The following is a 12,915-nucleotide window of genomic DNA, read 5'->3' on the forward strand; positions in this document are numbered from 1 at the left end:
CAATTCAGTGGGCGAAAGGGACGTCTTTTTAATAATTCTGGGTAAAGTGGATAGTCAAGTGGAAACAAAATGGACCTTAGCCCCTACCTTGTTCTGTACACATTAATTTGGGATGGATCATAAACCGAAATATAAAGGCTAGAACCATAAATCTTTTAGATGAAACCATGAGAGCATATGTTGACAACCTTGAGGTAGGCAAATGTTTTGGATACAGAACCAAAAAAAAGCACTAATTACAAAGGAAAAATGGATGCACTGAGAAAATGAACAGGCAAGACAGACTGGGAGAAAATATTCAGACTACATGTGCTTAAATGTTTTATTTTTTCCAAAAGAACTTCAGCATTATTCAGGCCCATGACATCCTGTTACTATATTCTGTATTAACTGGGCTTTTTGTTTGCTTAAGTCAGATATGAGACATTGTACCATGGGAACTTTCTGATTGACTTCTCCTACTTAACTCACCCTCTTGTGAATGTTGGTTCCTTTTTCATAAATGCCTTGCCCACTAGTCAGTGAGTACTTACAGTGGAGGCAGTAGATTTTAGATCATATTAATCCTTGTAAAGTAATTGGGTGTTAGCTGAAGCCAAAAGGCAATACCAGTAGCCTCTGTTGGGAAGAAACGATAGCCTGTGAGTTAATTGAGGCTCAGTTTTGTTTTGTTTTGTTTTGTTTTGTTTTATCTGATTCAACACTTAAGGCCTTGTGGATGTGTGAAAGACTTGTCCAAAGTAAGACAATGGAGAGTGGGGGTGGGGTGGGGCAGGGAGAAACCAGGCTCTAGATTAAAGCTCAGCACCCTTCCCACCCTCCCCCCCACAACACGCTGACACAGAAGCTGGCCCTGATTCATAATTTAGTGGCTGTGCCGGCCTAGGTCTCTTTATTTCTGCTGCTCACGGGTCCACTGCTCTGGGGTCAGAGTTTTCTGCTCAAAGGCATGGATGTGCAGAAGCTCTTCTGCTAGGCACGTGTTCACCAGCCTGGGGGAAAGATGGGGTTAGGAAACGGTAGGTGGAGGCCTGAGTCGTGATCCCAGAATGTAGGGTGATCAGGGAGACTGGAGGTGTCTCCCAGGTTGTGTCCCCAGGACGTGCGGACCAAAGAGGAAGAGGGCCTAAGTGTCAATACAGGGGCCACGAAGGTGGCATCCTTGGGGTCGTGGTTCACCGTGCGGGGCCGCACTGGTGGGGGTTAGGGAGTTAGGTTGAGGGGAGTGGCCAGGGTTGTGGTCCCGGCGCTGGGGTCGCGCTGAGTGAAGGGCTCCCGGGGCCTCACCGGTGTCTTTGAAGCAGCGGCTTCCCCTCGAACTTGGCCGACACCACCAGGACTCGGAAGCTGGACGCGCAACGGTTGGGAGTCGTGTCCTCGACTTCCTATGGGGAACAACGGTGTGGGGAGTATGAAACCCGCCCCTCAGGCCCTCTTTCCCCTTCGTTGGGCGAATCTAGACCGCTCAACTCACCACGTGCTCTGCCTCAAGGTCCCGCTGCAGCTTCTCCCGGAGGTACTCGGCGCTGAGTTCCATTGCGGCAGCCCAGAAGGGGCGGCAGCCCAGCGGGGATGGAATCCCAGCTCCCACGTAGCCACACCGCTTCCGCCCTTACCGACGCCACTTCCGTCAGAGTCTCGACTTCCGCCCTTACTAAGGCGTTTGTAAACCTGGCACTTCCGCCCTCACGCAAGTCCAGCTTTCCAACAGTCCTAGGTTTCCGCGCTTACCATCAGCCAGCCAATCAGAGTCAGCCCAAGGACCGAATCGGGCGCTAATAAGTGCCCGCCGCCTGCACAGCATCCCGGGTCCCGTGGGCCGGTTTGGACACCCTAGCCCCAGTCAGTCAGGAGAGGGTGCGCGAATCTGCATTGCCGTGGCCTCTAGGGTATCTCGGGATCGCCTCCAAACGCTTTTTCCGAGACAGGCATCTTGCGGCCCTGGCAACTCAGTCCTCCCTAAGGTCATAGGCCACAGCAATCAACCCACAAGTCCCGATGAGCCCTGGGGAGGACGCGGCGAGGCCCGGGCGCTTCTTCGGCGTCTATCTGCTCTACTGCCTGAACCCTCGGCACCGGGGTCGCGTCTACGTGGGGTTCACCGTCAACCCTACTCGTAGAGTCCAGCAGCACAACGGGGGCCGCAAGAAAGGAGGGGCCTGGCGGACCAGCGGGCGCGGGCCCTGGTAAGAGGGAGTGGATTGCTGTCTGGAGCAGGGCTTCCAGGGAGAGGCGAGGCTCTGAGGAGAGGCCTGCCGAGAGGGGCGGGGCCAAGCCAGTGACAGTGGGCGGAGCCGGTGCGGTGGCTGAGAGCAGGGCCGGGATGCGAGTTCCTGGTGCAATGGCACCAAGGGTGGAGGAGCACGGTGGGGAGGCGGAGCCCTGTGAAACTCGGCTGTGGGACTAAGAGGCAGGGATTGAGTGAGAAGGGGACTGAGGATCTAGGGTTGGTCCGGTGACAGCGGCTGATGAACAAGGCTGGGGTTGTATCAGAGAGAGTCTGCAAGGGAGAGGACAGGGGGAGGGCAGGAGGCGGGGCCTGTGCTGGAGGCGGGGCCTGAGGTTGGCAGGTGTGAGAGGATGCACCTTCGCGAAGGGGGCGGGGCCTCGCGGACTTGGCTTGAAGCCTGGCATGAGGACTTCATTCTCAGGTGGGACTGGGGGTGAATCATGGCGAGGGGGTTCAGCTTGACGCGGGGTGAGGCGGGGGGGCTCAACAGGCCGCGCCCTCGTTCTTTTCCCCAGGGCGATGGTGCTTATCGTGCACGGCTTCCCTTCCGCCGTGGCTGCCCTTCGGGTAAGAAAGGAGACAGGGACGGTGGGAGAATGGGCTGGGGCTTCGGGCCTTCCCCTGGCGGCCCCTTCCCGGGGCGTCCCTGAAGCCCCTACTCTCCGCCCGCAGTTCGAGTGGGCCTGGCAGCACCCGCAAGCCTCACGCCGCCTGGCTCACGTGGGCCCGCGCCTGCGCAGCGAGGCCGCCTTCGCTTTCCACCTGCGCGTGCTGGCGCACATGCTGCGCGTGCCGCCTTGGGTGCGCCTCCCGCTCACCGTGCGCTGGCTGCGCGCCGACTTCCGATGTGACCTCTGCCCACCGCCACCGCCGCACATGCCGCTGACCTTTGGGCCTCCGCCGCCCCGCGCCGCGGCCCCGAAGCGCCGCGCCGGACCCTTAGCTGACCTGGAGTCCGAGCCTGACCAAGATGCCGAGGCCTGCTGCGCCCTGTGCGCGCGCTCCTTCCAGGTGAGCGGCTCCACCTGGCCTTCAGGGTTCAGACGACTTGGGATCCAGCTGTTTATTGAGGGACCGGGCAGCCCACTGACACCTTTTGCCCTCGTTTCTCAAATGGGGATGAGCCTACTTGCTGCCATTCCCCAGAATCAGTACCCTCCTGCTCAGGGCCTGTGCCTTTCCCCTTTGACTGTAAGGCTCTTCCCTAGACTTTCGGTCTTTATAAAGTGCCACCTTCCCCTTCTCCATGAAGTCTTCCTCGGCTCTCCATCTAAAACTGCAATTCTTTCTTGTACACTTCCTTGCCTTTTTTTTTTTTTTTTTTTTAACCTAAACACTTATTGTTTAACATGCTAGGTGTTTTATTCATCTTGTCAGTTTCTCCCACCGCCCATACAAGGCCAGGTCTTGTTCACTGCTGTCGAAAAGGGTCCGGGAAAACAGACAATACATATTTAACAGATTAACTGAAAGGATGGGCCTGACTTCTTCGGAGCTCTCAGGAAATGTACATTGAGTACCTGCCATTCAGAGATTAAGTGACCTACCTGAGGTCGGTTAGCTGGAAGAACTATAGATGTGGCTGCAGTGGCCGTGCTGTTTATATAATCACTGCCCATGGGGCGGCCGGGTGGCTCAGTTGGTCAGGCGTCCGACTTCAGCTCAGGTCATGATCTCGCGGTTTGTGAGTTCCAGCCCGGCGTTGGGCTCTGTGCTGACAGCTCGGAGCCTGGAGCCTGCTTCGGATTCTGTGTCTCTCCATCTGTCAGCCCCTCCCCTGCTCATGCTCTGTGTCTGTCTCTCAATAATAAATAAACGTTAAAAAAATTTAAAAAATATATAATCACTGCTCATGCTGAGAGGAAACTGATTAGCTTGGTCTCTGTGGGCAAGTGCTGTAACCTCTCCGTGCTTCAGTTTCATCTATAAAATGCAAATAGCAGCAGTATGTGCCTCACAGGATTGTTTAATGCAAAGCCCCTGCAACAGTATCTGGTCCATAGAAATTCTGAGTGTTTAGCTACATCATTCCTCCCGCTTTTCTCTCTTACCTGCCTACCACCTCTGACAGGATGAAGAGGGCCCCCTGTGCTGCCCCCACCCTGGCTGCCGCCTCAGGGCCCACGTGATCTGCCTTGCAGAGGAGTTCCTGGAGAAGGAGCCAGGGCAGCTTCTGCCCCTAGAGGGTCAATGCCCTGGGTGAGTCCAGCACCCCTGCCCCAGCCTGGCCTACCTTTGGGAAGATGGTGTCACTTGTCCAAGTCCAGGCCCAGGGCAGCTGAGTCCTTATCTTGGCACTCAGGGCCTAGCCTGGAAGAGGCTTGTGATCCTGACTGTGTCTCCTACCAACTGCACCCCTTGGTAGCTGTAAGAACTCACTGCTGTGGGGAGACCTGATCTGGCTGTGCCAGATGGGCACCGAGGAGGAAGAAGAGAACTTGGAATTAGAAGAGGTGAGAGGTGGCTTTGGCCCCAGCCTCCCCCCTCCCCCGCCCCACCCCCCCAGGCTGCCTTTGACCGGTCCTCTTGTTTCCACAGGAACACTGGACAGACATGCTGGAGACCTGATCCTCCGCCCACTGCTTGTTTGTGCCACTCCTGTGGGTCTGGGCGGTTTTTACTTGAGCACAATAAAGAGTCTTGCGTTAACGGAACTTCCTGTTGTTTGCTGGGGGCTGGAGGCAGAGGCCCTGCCAATCACTGGGGCCTGAAGAGCAGAGCAGAGGCAGGGAGAGGCTGCTGGCCTGTGTGGATGAGCCTCTCCTCTTTCTGGAGGCCCGGGTGCCCCAGCTGTCCCTAGCACACTTCTGACATCACACAGTGCTTTGCTTGGGGGACACACTCTTGACTCAGAGCCCATCCAAATCCAGTGCCCAGCTTGACTCTGGACTTTAATACAAATAGGAAGGACAGAGGCCAAGAGTGCGGTGGAAGGGGGAGGGTGATACTCTACCCCCATGGGGCCCCGTGGCTCTCTAAGCCCCAACTCCTTCTTGTCTCTGTCTGCAGAGCCCCTTCAGACCCAGTGAGAGAAAAGCACCTTCTGGGGGCCATGGTTCTTTTACCAACCATGAATGAATCTCCATGAAATCCCTTGGGAATCATGAAGCTGGACTCACTCCCAGGGTTATTAGACTCCGTATTCTTCCTCCCTTTTCTGCTCCACCCCCGACTCTGTCACGCTGCCCACCCACATTGCTCTGTACTGGCCTTGCTGTCAGAGGTCAAGAGTAACAGTTTTTAGAATCCCTGGGCTGCTGGGGGCCTGTGCGCCACCCCCGGCCTGAACCTTTGGCATCTCCAAGACTGGCCTGTCAGGAAGGTGAGTGACCCTGCTCACGGGAGTGTCCCATTTTTCCTCTCCACCCTGCCCCCTCTCAACTGGCTGGATCCATTAGAAAAAGCTGTTGGTTGGCCCGCCCTGCAGGGGTGGAGTTAGGAAGGCAGGTCAGGAGCCAGGATTACAGCTTGAAAAAACCCCCAAAAGACAAAAATGAAAGCTTACTGGGCCCTCTTGTCTAGATTCACTCTTATTTTCTGCATGCTAAACCCGTATCTTGGATTTTCGGGTCAGTCTAAGCTGGGCTCTGGCTAAGGTGCTGAGGAGGGGAGCACAGGGGGGCCCTCCCACTCTAAACTCCACCCTTTCCTTCCTGGAGGACGGCCAGATCCCAGTGCTAGCTCCAGAGACCTCCCACTTTGGACTTAGAAACGCTTCAGCTCAGAAAGCAGTTCTGTACTCCCCACAACTGCACCCAGTAAGCCACAGCACAAAGGAGCCACAAGGCCAAGATCCAGAGAGGTGCGGTGAGTGCTGGGGTGGGCTGGGCTGGGCCAGACCTCCCTCACTTGGCGTCGCTAGCTCCTCTCTCTCCAGATCCTCTCTCTCTGCTGCTGCCTCTGATGGCATGGCATCCTTGTGCTTTCCCTCGGGAAAGCAGTCTGCCAACCGCAACCCGGTCCGAAACCCCCTTCCGTGACTCCTCTCTTTTGCTCATCTACATCTCAGACTTTAGCCCCTAAAAGCAGCTCAGTTGCTCAGCTGGCTGTGTTTATCTCCGAGCCAAGATGGAGTGTGGTTGGACAAGTGGGGTCACAGGCTGGCCTTTGGGATGTTTCCACATGTGAGGGGCCCAAGGAGCTCCAGGGGACGACAGGGCGAGGAGGCCAGTGCAGTAGGCCAGGGGCTGAAGCAGGAAGTAGTATGAAAAAGAAAACAGGCGGGGACTTAGGACAGGCAGCCTCTAGAGTAGTTTTCTCAAGTGCACACTGGAATCTGGAGAGCTTCCCAAAAACTGGGATTGGGCCCCCAGAGTGATTTAACTGGTTTAGGGTGTGGCCCCAAGCTCTGGGATTTTTCAGGCCCTTCAGGTGAAGGTGCAGCCGGCGTTGTGACCCTCTGCAGGTTACGTGTGGCTTTGGACCCCAGCCCCCGCCGCTCGCTAGCCTTGTGAGTGGGGGCAAGTCACCCAGCCTTCAGTCCCTTATCTTAAAGCAAAGGTTTCAGTAGATGGCGTGTTGTGATGTTAAGGGAAGTAGGCTGCACTCTGGCCCCTGACGCAGCGGCATGGAGCTGGTCCCGGACACCTCACGCCCGCCACTGCAGTACGTGAAGGGGATCCCTCTCATCAAGTACTTTGCCGAGGCACTGGGGCCACTGCAGAACTTCCAGGCCCAGTCCGATGACCTGCTTATCAGCACCTACCCCAAATCTGGTAAGTGATGAGGGCCACCCACCCCTCTCCTGGGCCACAAGTCCCGCGTTGGGCCAGCAGGGGGCCACCCGCAGCCCTGTCTGCCTCCTCTTTCCCTGCTCTCCAGGCACCACCTGGGTGAGCGAGATCCTGGACATGATCTACCAAGGTGGCGATCTGGAGAAGTGTCGCAGGGCCCCCGTCTTTATCCGGGTACCCTTCCTTGAGTTCAAGGCTCCAGGGATTCCCACAGGTGTGCAGTAGGGCTCTAGGGCCACGTGGAACGGAGGGAGGAGGCAGGACTGGGCTCTAGCTCGGCAGACCTTTCCCCGCCCACGGCACAGGTATGGAGGTTCTGAAAGACACACCGGCCCCACGAATCATCAAGACTCACTTGCCCCTGGCCCTGCTCCCTCAGACCCTGCTGGATCAGAAGGTCAAGGTGAGTGGCAGAGGAAGCCATCCCAGTTTTGGTCCTGAGAGGAAGGTCTCATCTTAAGGGGGGAGGCTGTCTGCCCCATCCTGTGGTAGAAGTCGGTGAAAGTGAGCCTCCTCTGTGCACAGCTGTGAAAGGCAGTCTTCTCTGCAGGCCTCCCCAGGCCCGCAGAGGAGGGGGCTGGTGACAGTGGGGCACGCCTGGTTCCAAATCTGGGTGTGGCGGCACTGAGGGGATTAGATTAGCATCAAATAGGGTTCTGGGAACACAAACAAGTCAGCCTCTAAGCCAGTTTCCCCTCTGGTCAGACCAGGGATAACTTCCCTCACAGGGATGCTGTGAAAGGTGGAACATCCAGTGCCTGGCTCGCTGTGTGGTGATGATGCGTGGGTGTGTGTGTGTGGGGGGGGGGGTCGTCTGCCCCTCCAGGTGGTCTATGTTGCCCGCAACGCAAAGGATGTGGCTGTCTCCTATTACCACTTCTACCGCATGGCCAAGGTGCACCCTGACCCTGACACCTGGGACAGCTTCCTGGAGAAGTTCATGGCCGGAGAAGGTGGGGCTCAATCTGGAGGAAGGAGTGGGGTGGAGCTGAGCAGCGGTCAGTCAAAACTAATGTCAGTTCTGTGTCGCTGCCCCTGCCCTTTCCCCAGTGTCCTACGGGTCCTGGTATCAGCACGTGCGGGAGTGGTGGGAGCTGAGTCATACCCACCCTGTTCTCTACCTCTTCTATGAGGACATGAAAGAGGTGAGGTCACCTGCTGCCACTTCTCTCCAGAGAGCCAAGAAGCCCACAGGGACCTGCCGAGGCCCTCTCAGCCACCTTCCCCATGGCAGCCCCCACGTCAGTCCCCGGGACCCCCCCAGCCCGCCTTCCCGCCCGGGACATGGAGCTGCGGTGCCACCCGGGGGGCAACACTGTAGGGCTCGTCTCAGACCAGAGCGACACCTCGCCACCCACTGGCCATTTGCTGCTGCTGTTCTCCCTGGGGCCAGAGTTCTGAGAGACGACTGTCCCTGCCCTCACCCGTCCCTGCCCTCACCCGTTGGGACCCAGGCAGAGCTTGTTACAGGGTCACAGGGCGGTGGCAGTTAATGTGCCTCCAGGGAAGGCAGGCCCAAGGAGCTGGGGCTGGGAGGGCCGGAAGCGGAAGCGGCCAGGTCCCCCAAGGGGTTGGGAGGCCCCCTTTTGTTCGCTCAATGAGCGATCCCAACCTCTACTGAAGAGCCCCTCTGCTGCTCCAGAACCCTAAAAGGGAAATTCAGAAGATCCTGGAGTTTGTGGGGCGCACCCTGCCAGAGGAGACCGTGGATCTCATCACCCAGCAAACGTCTTTCAAGGAGATGAAGAAGAACCCCATGGTTAACTACACCACCATACCCCCTGACATCATGGATCACAGCGTTTCGGCCTTCATGAGGAAAGGTGAGCGCCCGGACGGCTGGCTGGGTGGGGAGGCAAGCGTGGAAGCAGAGCGAGAGCTGCCCGAGCCACCCGGGGCCGCCTCTGCCGCCAGGACGCACAGCCACGCTGCCCTTCTTCCTCATGCCCACAGGCGTCGCGGGGGACTGGAAGACCACCTTCACCGTGGCCCAGAACGAGCGCTTTGACGCCCACTATGCAGAGAAGATGGCGGGCTGCAGCCTCCGCTTCCGCACGCACCTGTGAGTGGCGCTCCCCGAGGCACGCCCGCGGCCCCGCTGCTGTGACCCGGCCTGACCCCGGGGTCGAGAATAAAATTCCGTTTGTGTTAACACCCTGAGTCTCTAATGCGAGCAAAGAGCAAACCTCAACTGAAACTAAATGCCTGCTGGGACCAGATGCGGCCATCTCCTCCGCGGCCTCCAATTCCCCAACTTGTCCTGTCTGGAGGAGGGGGAGAAGGGCCTGGAAAAGCAAAGCCAAGGAGACATGGGCAAAGGGGAACAATATTTATTTGATCACAAAATCTTCTGTTGCACTCCCCTGTGAGGATGGCAGGAGATTTGGAGTCTGCCAGCCCACTTCACTTTTTCTTGGGCTCCTTACAAGCCACCACGTACCTCTGGGCCACATTGAGGGGAGGGGAGTAACCATCCGCATAGGAGGTGTCTTCAAACAGGACTGAATAGTCATCCTGGGGCTGCAGTAGGGGGCAGACAGGAGGGGCTGGTCAGAGACCCCCAGACGAGGCCCTGTGCCGAGAATGAGCAGAACCTCTGGGGCTCCCAGCCTCTCCTGTCCCCAACCTTGCTCAAAAAGTCTAGATGTTTGAACCTAATCCCTGCTAGGACGGAGTTCTTTTCTCAGCAACAAAGAGCAAGCAGGAGGGAGACTTACTGTCTATATGGGGAGATCCTACATAGAGGATCTGGTGCCTTTTGAGGACCCTCTGTTAAGGGGATCAAGAAAAACCCAGAGGGCAGCAGGCAGGAATCCTGGAGGAAGAGGGGAGAAGGGCCTTTCCCCCACCATGAGGTGAAGGGTGACCAGCGTGAGGGAGCGCAGCCGGGGACGGAGAAAGGGCCCCGGCACGGGCCTTCCCATCTCAGGGCTGCCTGTCGAAATGCGCAGGTGAGGTGAGACTAGGGGACTCGTGGGTCACATTCCACTCAGGGCCTGCTGGGACTCTGAAGGTGGGAGAGGGGTTGGATGGCACTGCCGTAGGGGGCAGGGCCGGAGGGCAGCTGCGGGGAAGTGTGAGCAGGAGACAGGGCAACGCACGGGACCCTCCTAGCTCAGAGAGGCTGGAGGAGGTGGTCAGGAGGGGAGGGAGGTGGACGGTGACCCCATGACCCATGGGGTCAGCCCAGTCGTCGTGTCCTGTGCGGTCTCTCCCGTGGGGGCTGCTTACCCGTTGTGGGGGCGTGTGGATCAGGGCACGGTAGAAGCAGGTGGTCTGGGGATACAGGGCCAGTACGAGCTGCTCCTTCTGAAATAAGGCTTCAGGGTCCGTCTCGGGGTTGGCCTTCCACTGGGGCAGTGGGATGATGCGCCGCCGGCTCAGGGTATGTCTCCTGGGGGATGGGGGGGCTTAGGTCAACCCGCGGCCAGGCGGGGGTTCCTTCCCAGCAGCTTCCATGGTCCCGCCCTGACCAGCACACTCACTCTTTGCCTTCTTCGTCGATGTCATCTACCTCATACCTGGCGAACAAAAGGAAAACGGTGGATGCAGGGAGGTGCGCTGAGTCGGGGAGCCACGAGCGGGGCAGGGAAGGGCCCAAGGAGCCTGCTCCACACACCGTCCCCGTCCCCACAGGCACCCCGAGGGAAGCCCTTCTCCCATCCTGCACGTGGGGGAGGGGCAGCCGCACAGGTGTAACAGGAGCGCAGACGGAGGCGTGGGTGTCGACTCACTTGTTGGTGGCATGGCTGTAGCTGACCACCTCGGCCAGGATCCACTGCTCGTCCCCATCCACAGCCTTTACCCGGGCAGCCACCTTGTCTCCAGGTTTGGCCACGTAGTCGCCAGAGGCTGGAATGGCCCCACAGAGGGGCGGGGGCCTGAGGGTGGGACAAGGTGTTAGGTCCAGCCCCTCCCACTTATCAGCTCCCTCCACCCCGGGGCCTGCCCTCACTTGTCACCAGGCTTCCCGATCCACAGGGGCAGGGTCATGGCCGACTGCTGCAGCAGGGTCATCAGCACCCCCCTGCGCATGGTCTTCCGAGGGGGCTCCGAGTCATTGTACAGGCCCGCGATCTTGGCCGCTGTGGGAAGGAAGCGAGCCCCTGAGGCACCGGGGACAGGGCGCCTCCCCCAGGCCCACCCGTGCACTGAGCTGCCAGTGGAGCTCGGCCCGGAACCCCAGCTCCCGCGTTAGCAGCAAGGGCCCAGATGGGATCCCGGCCCCTTCCGCCAGATGCCCGCGGAGAAACACTTGCGGACTACTCTCACGGACCGGTGAGATGTCGGGTCAGGGGGGTCCCTTGGTGTGAAGGATGAAAGAGGGCAAAAAGGGGGGCTTCTGAGATGCTGGTCACATCAGATGTTCAGTCAGTGAAAATTTCACAGAGCTGTGTGTACAATTAGGTGTGCTTTTCTACTATTAGAATGTGCTGTTATTCCACATAAAGGTAAAAGAACTTTAGGTTCCTTAGTCAGACCCTTGACCTCCTTAGGCATGGCGCCACACACCCAGTCAACCTCACACGGACCCCGCTGGCGGTGTGACACGTTTGACGGGGGAGGCGACTGCCCGCTGTGGGCTCACGGTAAGAGAGGTGGGAGAGCCGGGGCGGCCTGAAGGGATCTGGAAGCCAGCACCTGTGTAAACTCCATCCTAGAACGGCCCTCACAGAGCAGCCAGGGTTTACGACAGAAAGAAGTGCGAGTGGAGGTAGCGGGAAGGAGGCACCTGCCCAGGCCCAAGAGGAAGGGAGACGAGCACGGGTGGGGGGATGAAACCTTCCAGGTCTGCACAGGGACGCTGGGGAGCCCCTGCCTCTGAGCAGGGGAGAGTCTCCGTTCCCTCCCCAGACCCGGGCTGCACAGATGCGCTCCCCCCATCGGAAGTCCACGGAACGAGCACACAGGGCTGAGGCTGCAGGGAGCCGTGGCTGCTGCTCTCAGAAGCCTCACTCAGCCTGGTCAAGACGCATCTCCGACTCACCGATCCGCCTTTCCTCCAACAGAGACTTGATTTCTGCTATCTTATCTAGAGCTTTCCGGAGGATACTGAGGGTGGGGAGAAGGGAGAGAAGGCGTCAGGATGAAGCACAAAGCACAGACTTCCCTCTCTGCTTACAGCAGGCTGGGTAACTCAGATCAACCCTACTGCCAAAAACTATAAACCCTAAGTGCTTATTTATTTATTTTTTAATGTTTATTTTTGACAGAGAGAGAGGGAGGAGAGGAGAGGAGACAGAGTGTGAGTGGGGGAGGGGCAGAGAGAGAGGGAGACACAGAATCACAAGCAGGCTCCAGGCTCCGAGCTGTCAGCACAGAGCCCGACGCGGGGCTCGAACCCATGAACTGTGAGATCATGGACCTGAGCCAAAGACGGACGCTTAACCGACTGAGCCACCCAGGCACCCTATTTATTTGGTTTGGTTTGTTTATTTATTTTAATTTTAAGTAATCTCTACACCCAACGTGGGTCGGGGGTCAAACCTCCAATCCCAAGATCGAGAGTCACATGTTCCACTGACTGAGCCAGCCAGGCACCCGTGTTTTTTTTAATTTTAAAAGCATAAAAGAACCAATAAGGTAGTGAGAGGAAGCAGGCCAAAGAATCCAAGAGAATTGCAGAGAGGCAAGCAAAGCAGAGAGAACTGCATCTGACAAAGCCTGAAGAAAGCATGTTACAGGTCTGGCTGCTTTGAACAGTCTGGAGATTCGCAGGGTGGAAGTTAAGGCTCGGGGTCTGCCCACACTGGGACGTGTAAAAGGAGACACTCCAGAGGATTGTGGGGAGTCCTCTCAGCTCAGAGCAGGGGTATGGGTAGAAGGAATCTGTCTCCGAAAGGCCACAGCCCCAGTAAACCTCTGGAGTTAACTTACGGGGTTCCAGAGTGGTTGGGGCCCAGGCAATCCAGCAGACTGAACACAGTTCTCGCTGGAGGAAGATTTCTTTAT

The 12,915-nt window shown here is 57.7% G+C and overlaps 4 protein-coding genes across 11 annotated transcripts in view; 2 read left to right on the top strand and 2 right to left on the bottom strand.

The window, feature by feature from the left end:
- Positions 1–308: 308 nt before the first annotated feature.
- Positions 309–1,611, bottom strand: BOLA2B (bolA family member 2B). Its single transcript, XM_003998718.5, has 3 exons — positions 1,475–1,611; positions 1,288–1,385; positions 309–992 (listed from the first exon to the last, which is right to left on the bottom strand). The coding sequence occupies exons 1-3, from the start codon at positions 1,535–1,537 to the stop codon at positions 893–895; spliced, it is 261 nt and encodes an 86-aa protein (XP_003998767.2). The 5' UTR covers positions 1,538–1,611; the 3' UTR covers positions 309–892.
- A 387-nt stretch (positions 1,612–1,998) lies between these two features.
- Positions 1,999–6,032, top strand: SLX1A (SLX1 homolog A, structure-specific endonuclease subunit). Of its 3 annotated transcripts, XR_006590943.1 has the most exons (8): positions 1,999–2,186; positions 2,746–2,797; positions 2,903–3,241; positions 4,302–4,429; positions 4,596–4,683; positions 4,769–4,830; positions 5,240–5,552; positions 5,890–6,032. XR_006590943.1 is itself a non-coding variant. In XM_003998719.5 (6 exons), the coding sequence occupies exons 1-6, from the start codon at positions 1,999–2,001 to the stop codon at positions 4,796–4,798; spliced, it is 825 nt and encodes a 274-aa protein (XP_003998768.1). In that variant the 3' UTR covers positions 4,799–4,879. The 3 variants fall into 3 exon arrangements, 2 of the variants coding, with proteins under 2 accessions (XP_003998768.1, XP_006942251.1); XM_003998719.5 differs by lacking the exons at positions 5,240–5,552; positions 5,890–6,032 and having other exon boundaries at positions 4,769–4,879; XM_006942189.4 differs by lacking the exons at positions 4,769–4,830; positions 5,240–5,552; positions 5,890–6,032 and having other exon boundaries at positions 4,533–4,674.
- Positions 5,900–9,115, top strand: LOC101088902 (sulfotransferase 1A1). 4 transcript variants are annotated; one of them, XM_019820727.2, is made up of 8 exons: positions 5,900–6,037; positions 6,762–6,945; positions 7,052–7,177; positions 7,269–7,366; positions 7,790–7,916; positions 8,014–8,108; positions 8,606–8,786; positions 8,917–9,115. In XM_019820727.2, the coding sequence occupies exons 2-8, from the start codon at positions 6,798–6,800 to the stop codon at positions 9,027–9,029; spliced, it is 888 nt and encodes a 295-aa protein (XP_019676286.1). In that variant the 5' UTR covers positions 5,900–6,037; positions 6,762–6,797; the 3' UTR covers positions 9,030–9,115. The 4 variants fall into 4 exon arrangements, with proteins under 4 accessions (XP_019676286.1, XP_019676287.1, XP_019676285.1 ...); XM_019820728.2 differs by having other exon boundaries at positions 6,770–6,945; XM_019820726.2 differs by having other exon boundaries at positions 5,900–6,032.
- A 162-nt stretch (positions 9,116–9,277) lies between these two features.
- The window catches only part of SGF29 (SAGA complex associated factor 29), a 31,675-nt gene continuing 28,037 nt past the window's right edge, over positions 9,278–12,915 (bottom strand). For all 3 annotated transcript variants that reach the window (XM_006942198.5, XM_006942199.5, XM_045047419.1), the window contains 6 exons: positions 11,951–12,015; positions 10,919–11,048; positions 10,698–10,844; positions 10,449–10,484; positions 10,195–10,357; positions 9,278–9,483 (listed from right to left, as the gene is read on the bottom strand). In XM_006942198.5, the coding sequence (XP_006942260.1) occupies positions 9,367–9,483; positions 10,195–10,357; positions 10,449–10,484; positions 10,698–10,844; positions 10,919–11,048; positions 11,951–12,015 (658 nt within the window). In that variant the 3' untranslated portion in view covers positions 9,278–9,366. The remainder of the gene's footprint in view (positions 9,484–10,194; positions 10,358–10,448; positions 10,485–10,697; positions 10,845–10,918; positions 11,049–11,950; positions 12,016–12,915) is intronic.

Source organism: Felis catus, chromosome E3 (genome assembly GCF_018350175.1).
Source record: "Felis catus isolate Fca126 chromosome E3, F.catus_Fca126_mat1.0, whole genome shotgun sequence".
Taxonomy (NCBI): domain Eukaryota; kingdom Metazoa; phylum Chordata; class Mammalia; order Carnivora; family Felidae; genus Felis; species Felis catus.

Bases quoted from the DNA above. Each gene is read 5' to 3' on its own strand.
- LOC101088902 (XM_019820727.2), top strand. From the start codon at position 6,798: ATGGAGCTGGTCCCGGACACCTCACGCCCGCCACTGCAGTACGTGAAG. The intron at 7,178-7,268 runs GTGTGCAGTAGG...CCCACGGCACAG, and splicing joins GGCTCCAGGGATTCCCACAG to GTATGGAGGTTCTGAAAGAC. The intron at 8,787-8,916 runs GTGAGCGCCCGG...TCATGCCCACAG, and splicing joins TTCGGCCTTCATGAGGAAAG to GCGTCGCGGGGGACTGGAAG.
- BOLA2B (XM_003998718.5), bottom strand. From the start codon at position 1,537: ATGGAACTCAGCGCCGAGTACCTCCGGGAGAAGCTGCAGCGGGACCTT. The intron at 1,386-1,474 runs GTGAGTTGAGCG...TGTTCCCCATAG, and splicing joins ACCTTGAGGCAGAGCACGTG to GAAGTCGAGGACACGACTCC. The intron at 993-1,287 runs GTGAGGCCCCGG...TCTTTCCCCCAG, and splicing joins CCGCTGCTTCAAAGACACCG to GCTGGTGAACACGTGCCTAG.
- SLX1A (XM_003998719.5), top strand. From the start codon at position 1,999: ATGAGCCCTGGGGAGGACGCGGCGAGGCCCGGGCGCTTCTTCGGCGTC. The intron at 3,242-4,301 runs GTGAGCGGCTCC...CACCTCTGACAG, and splicing joins TGTGCGCGCGCTCCTTCCAG to GATGAAGAGGGCCCCCTGTG. The intron at 4,684-4,768 runs GTGAGAGGTGGC...TTGTTTCCACAG, and splicing joins AGAACTTGGAATTAGAAGAG to GAACACTGGACAGACATGCT.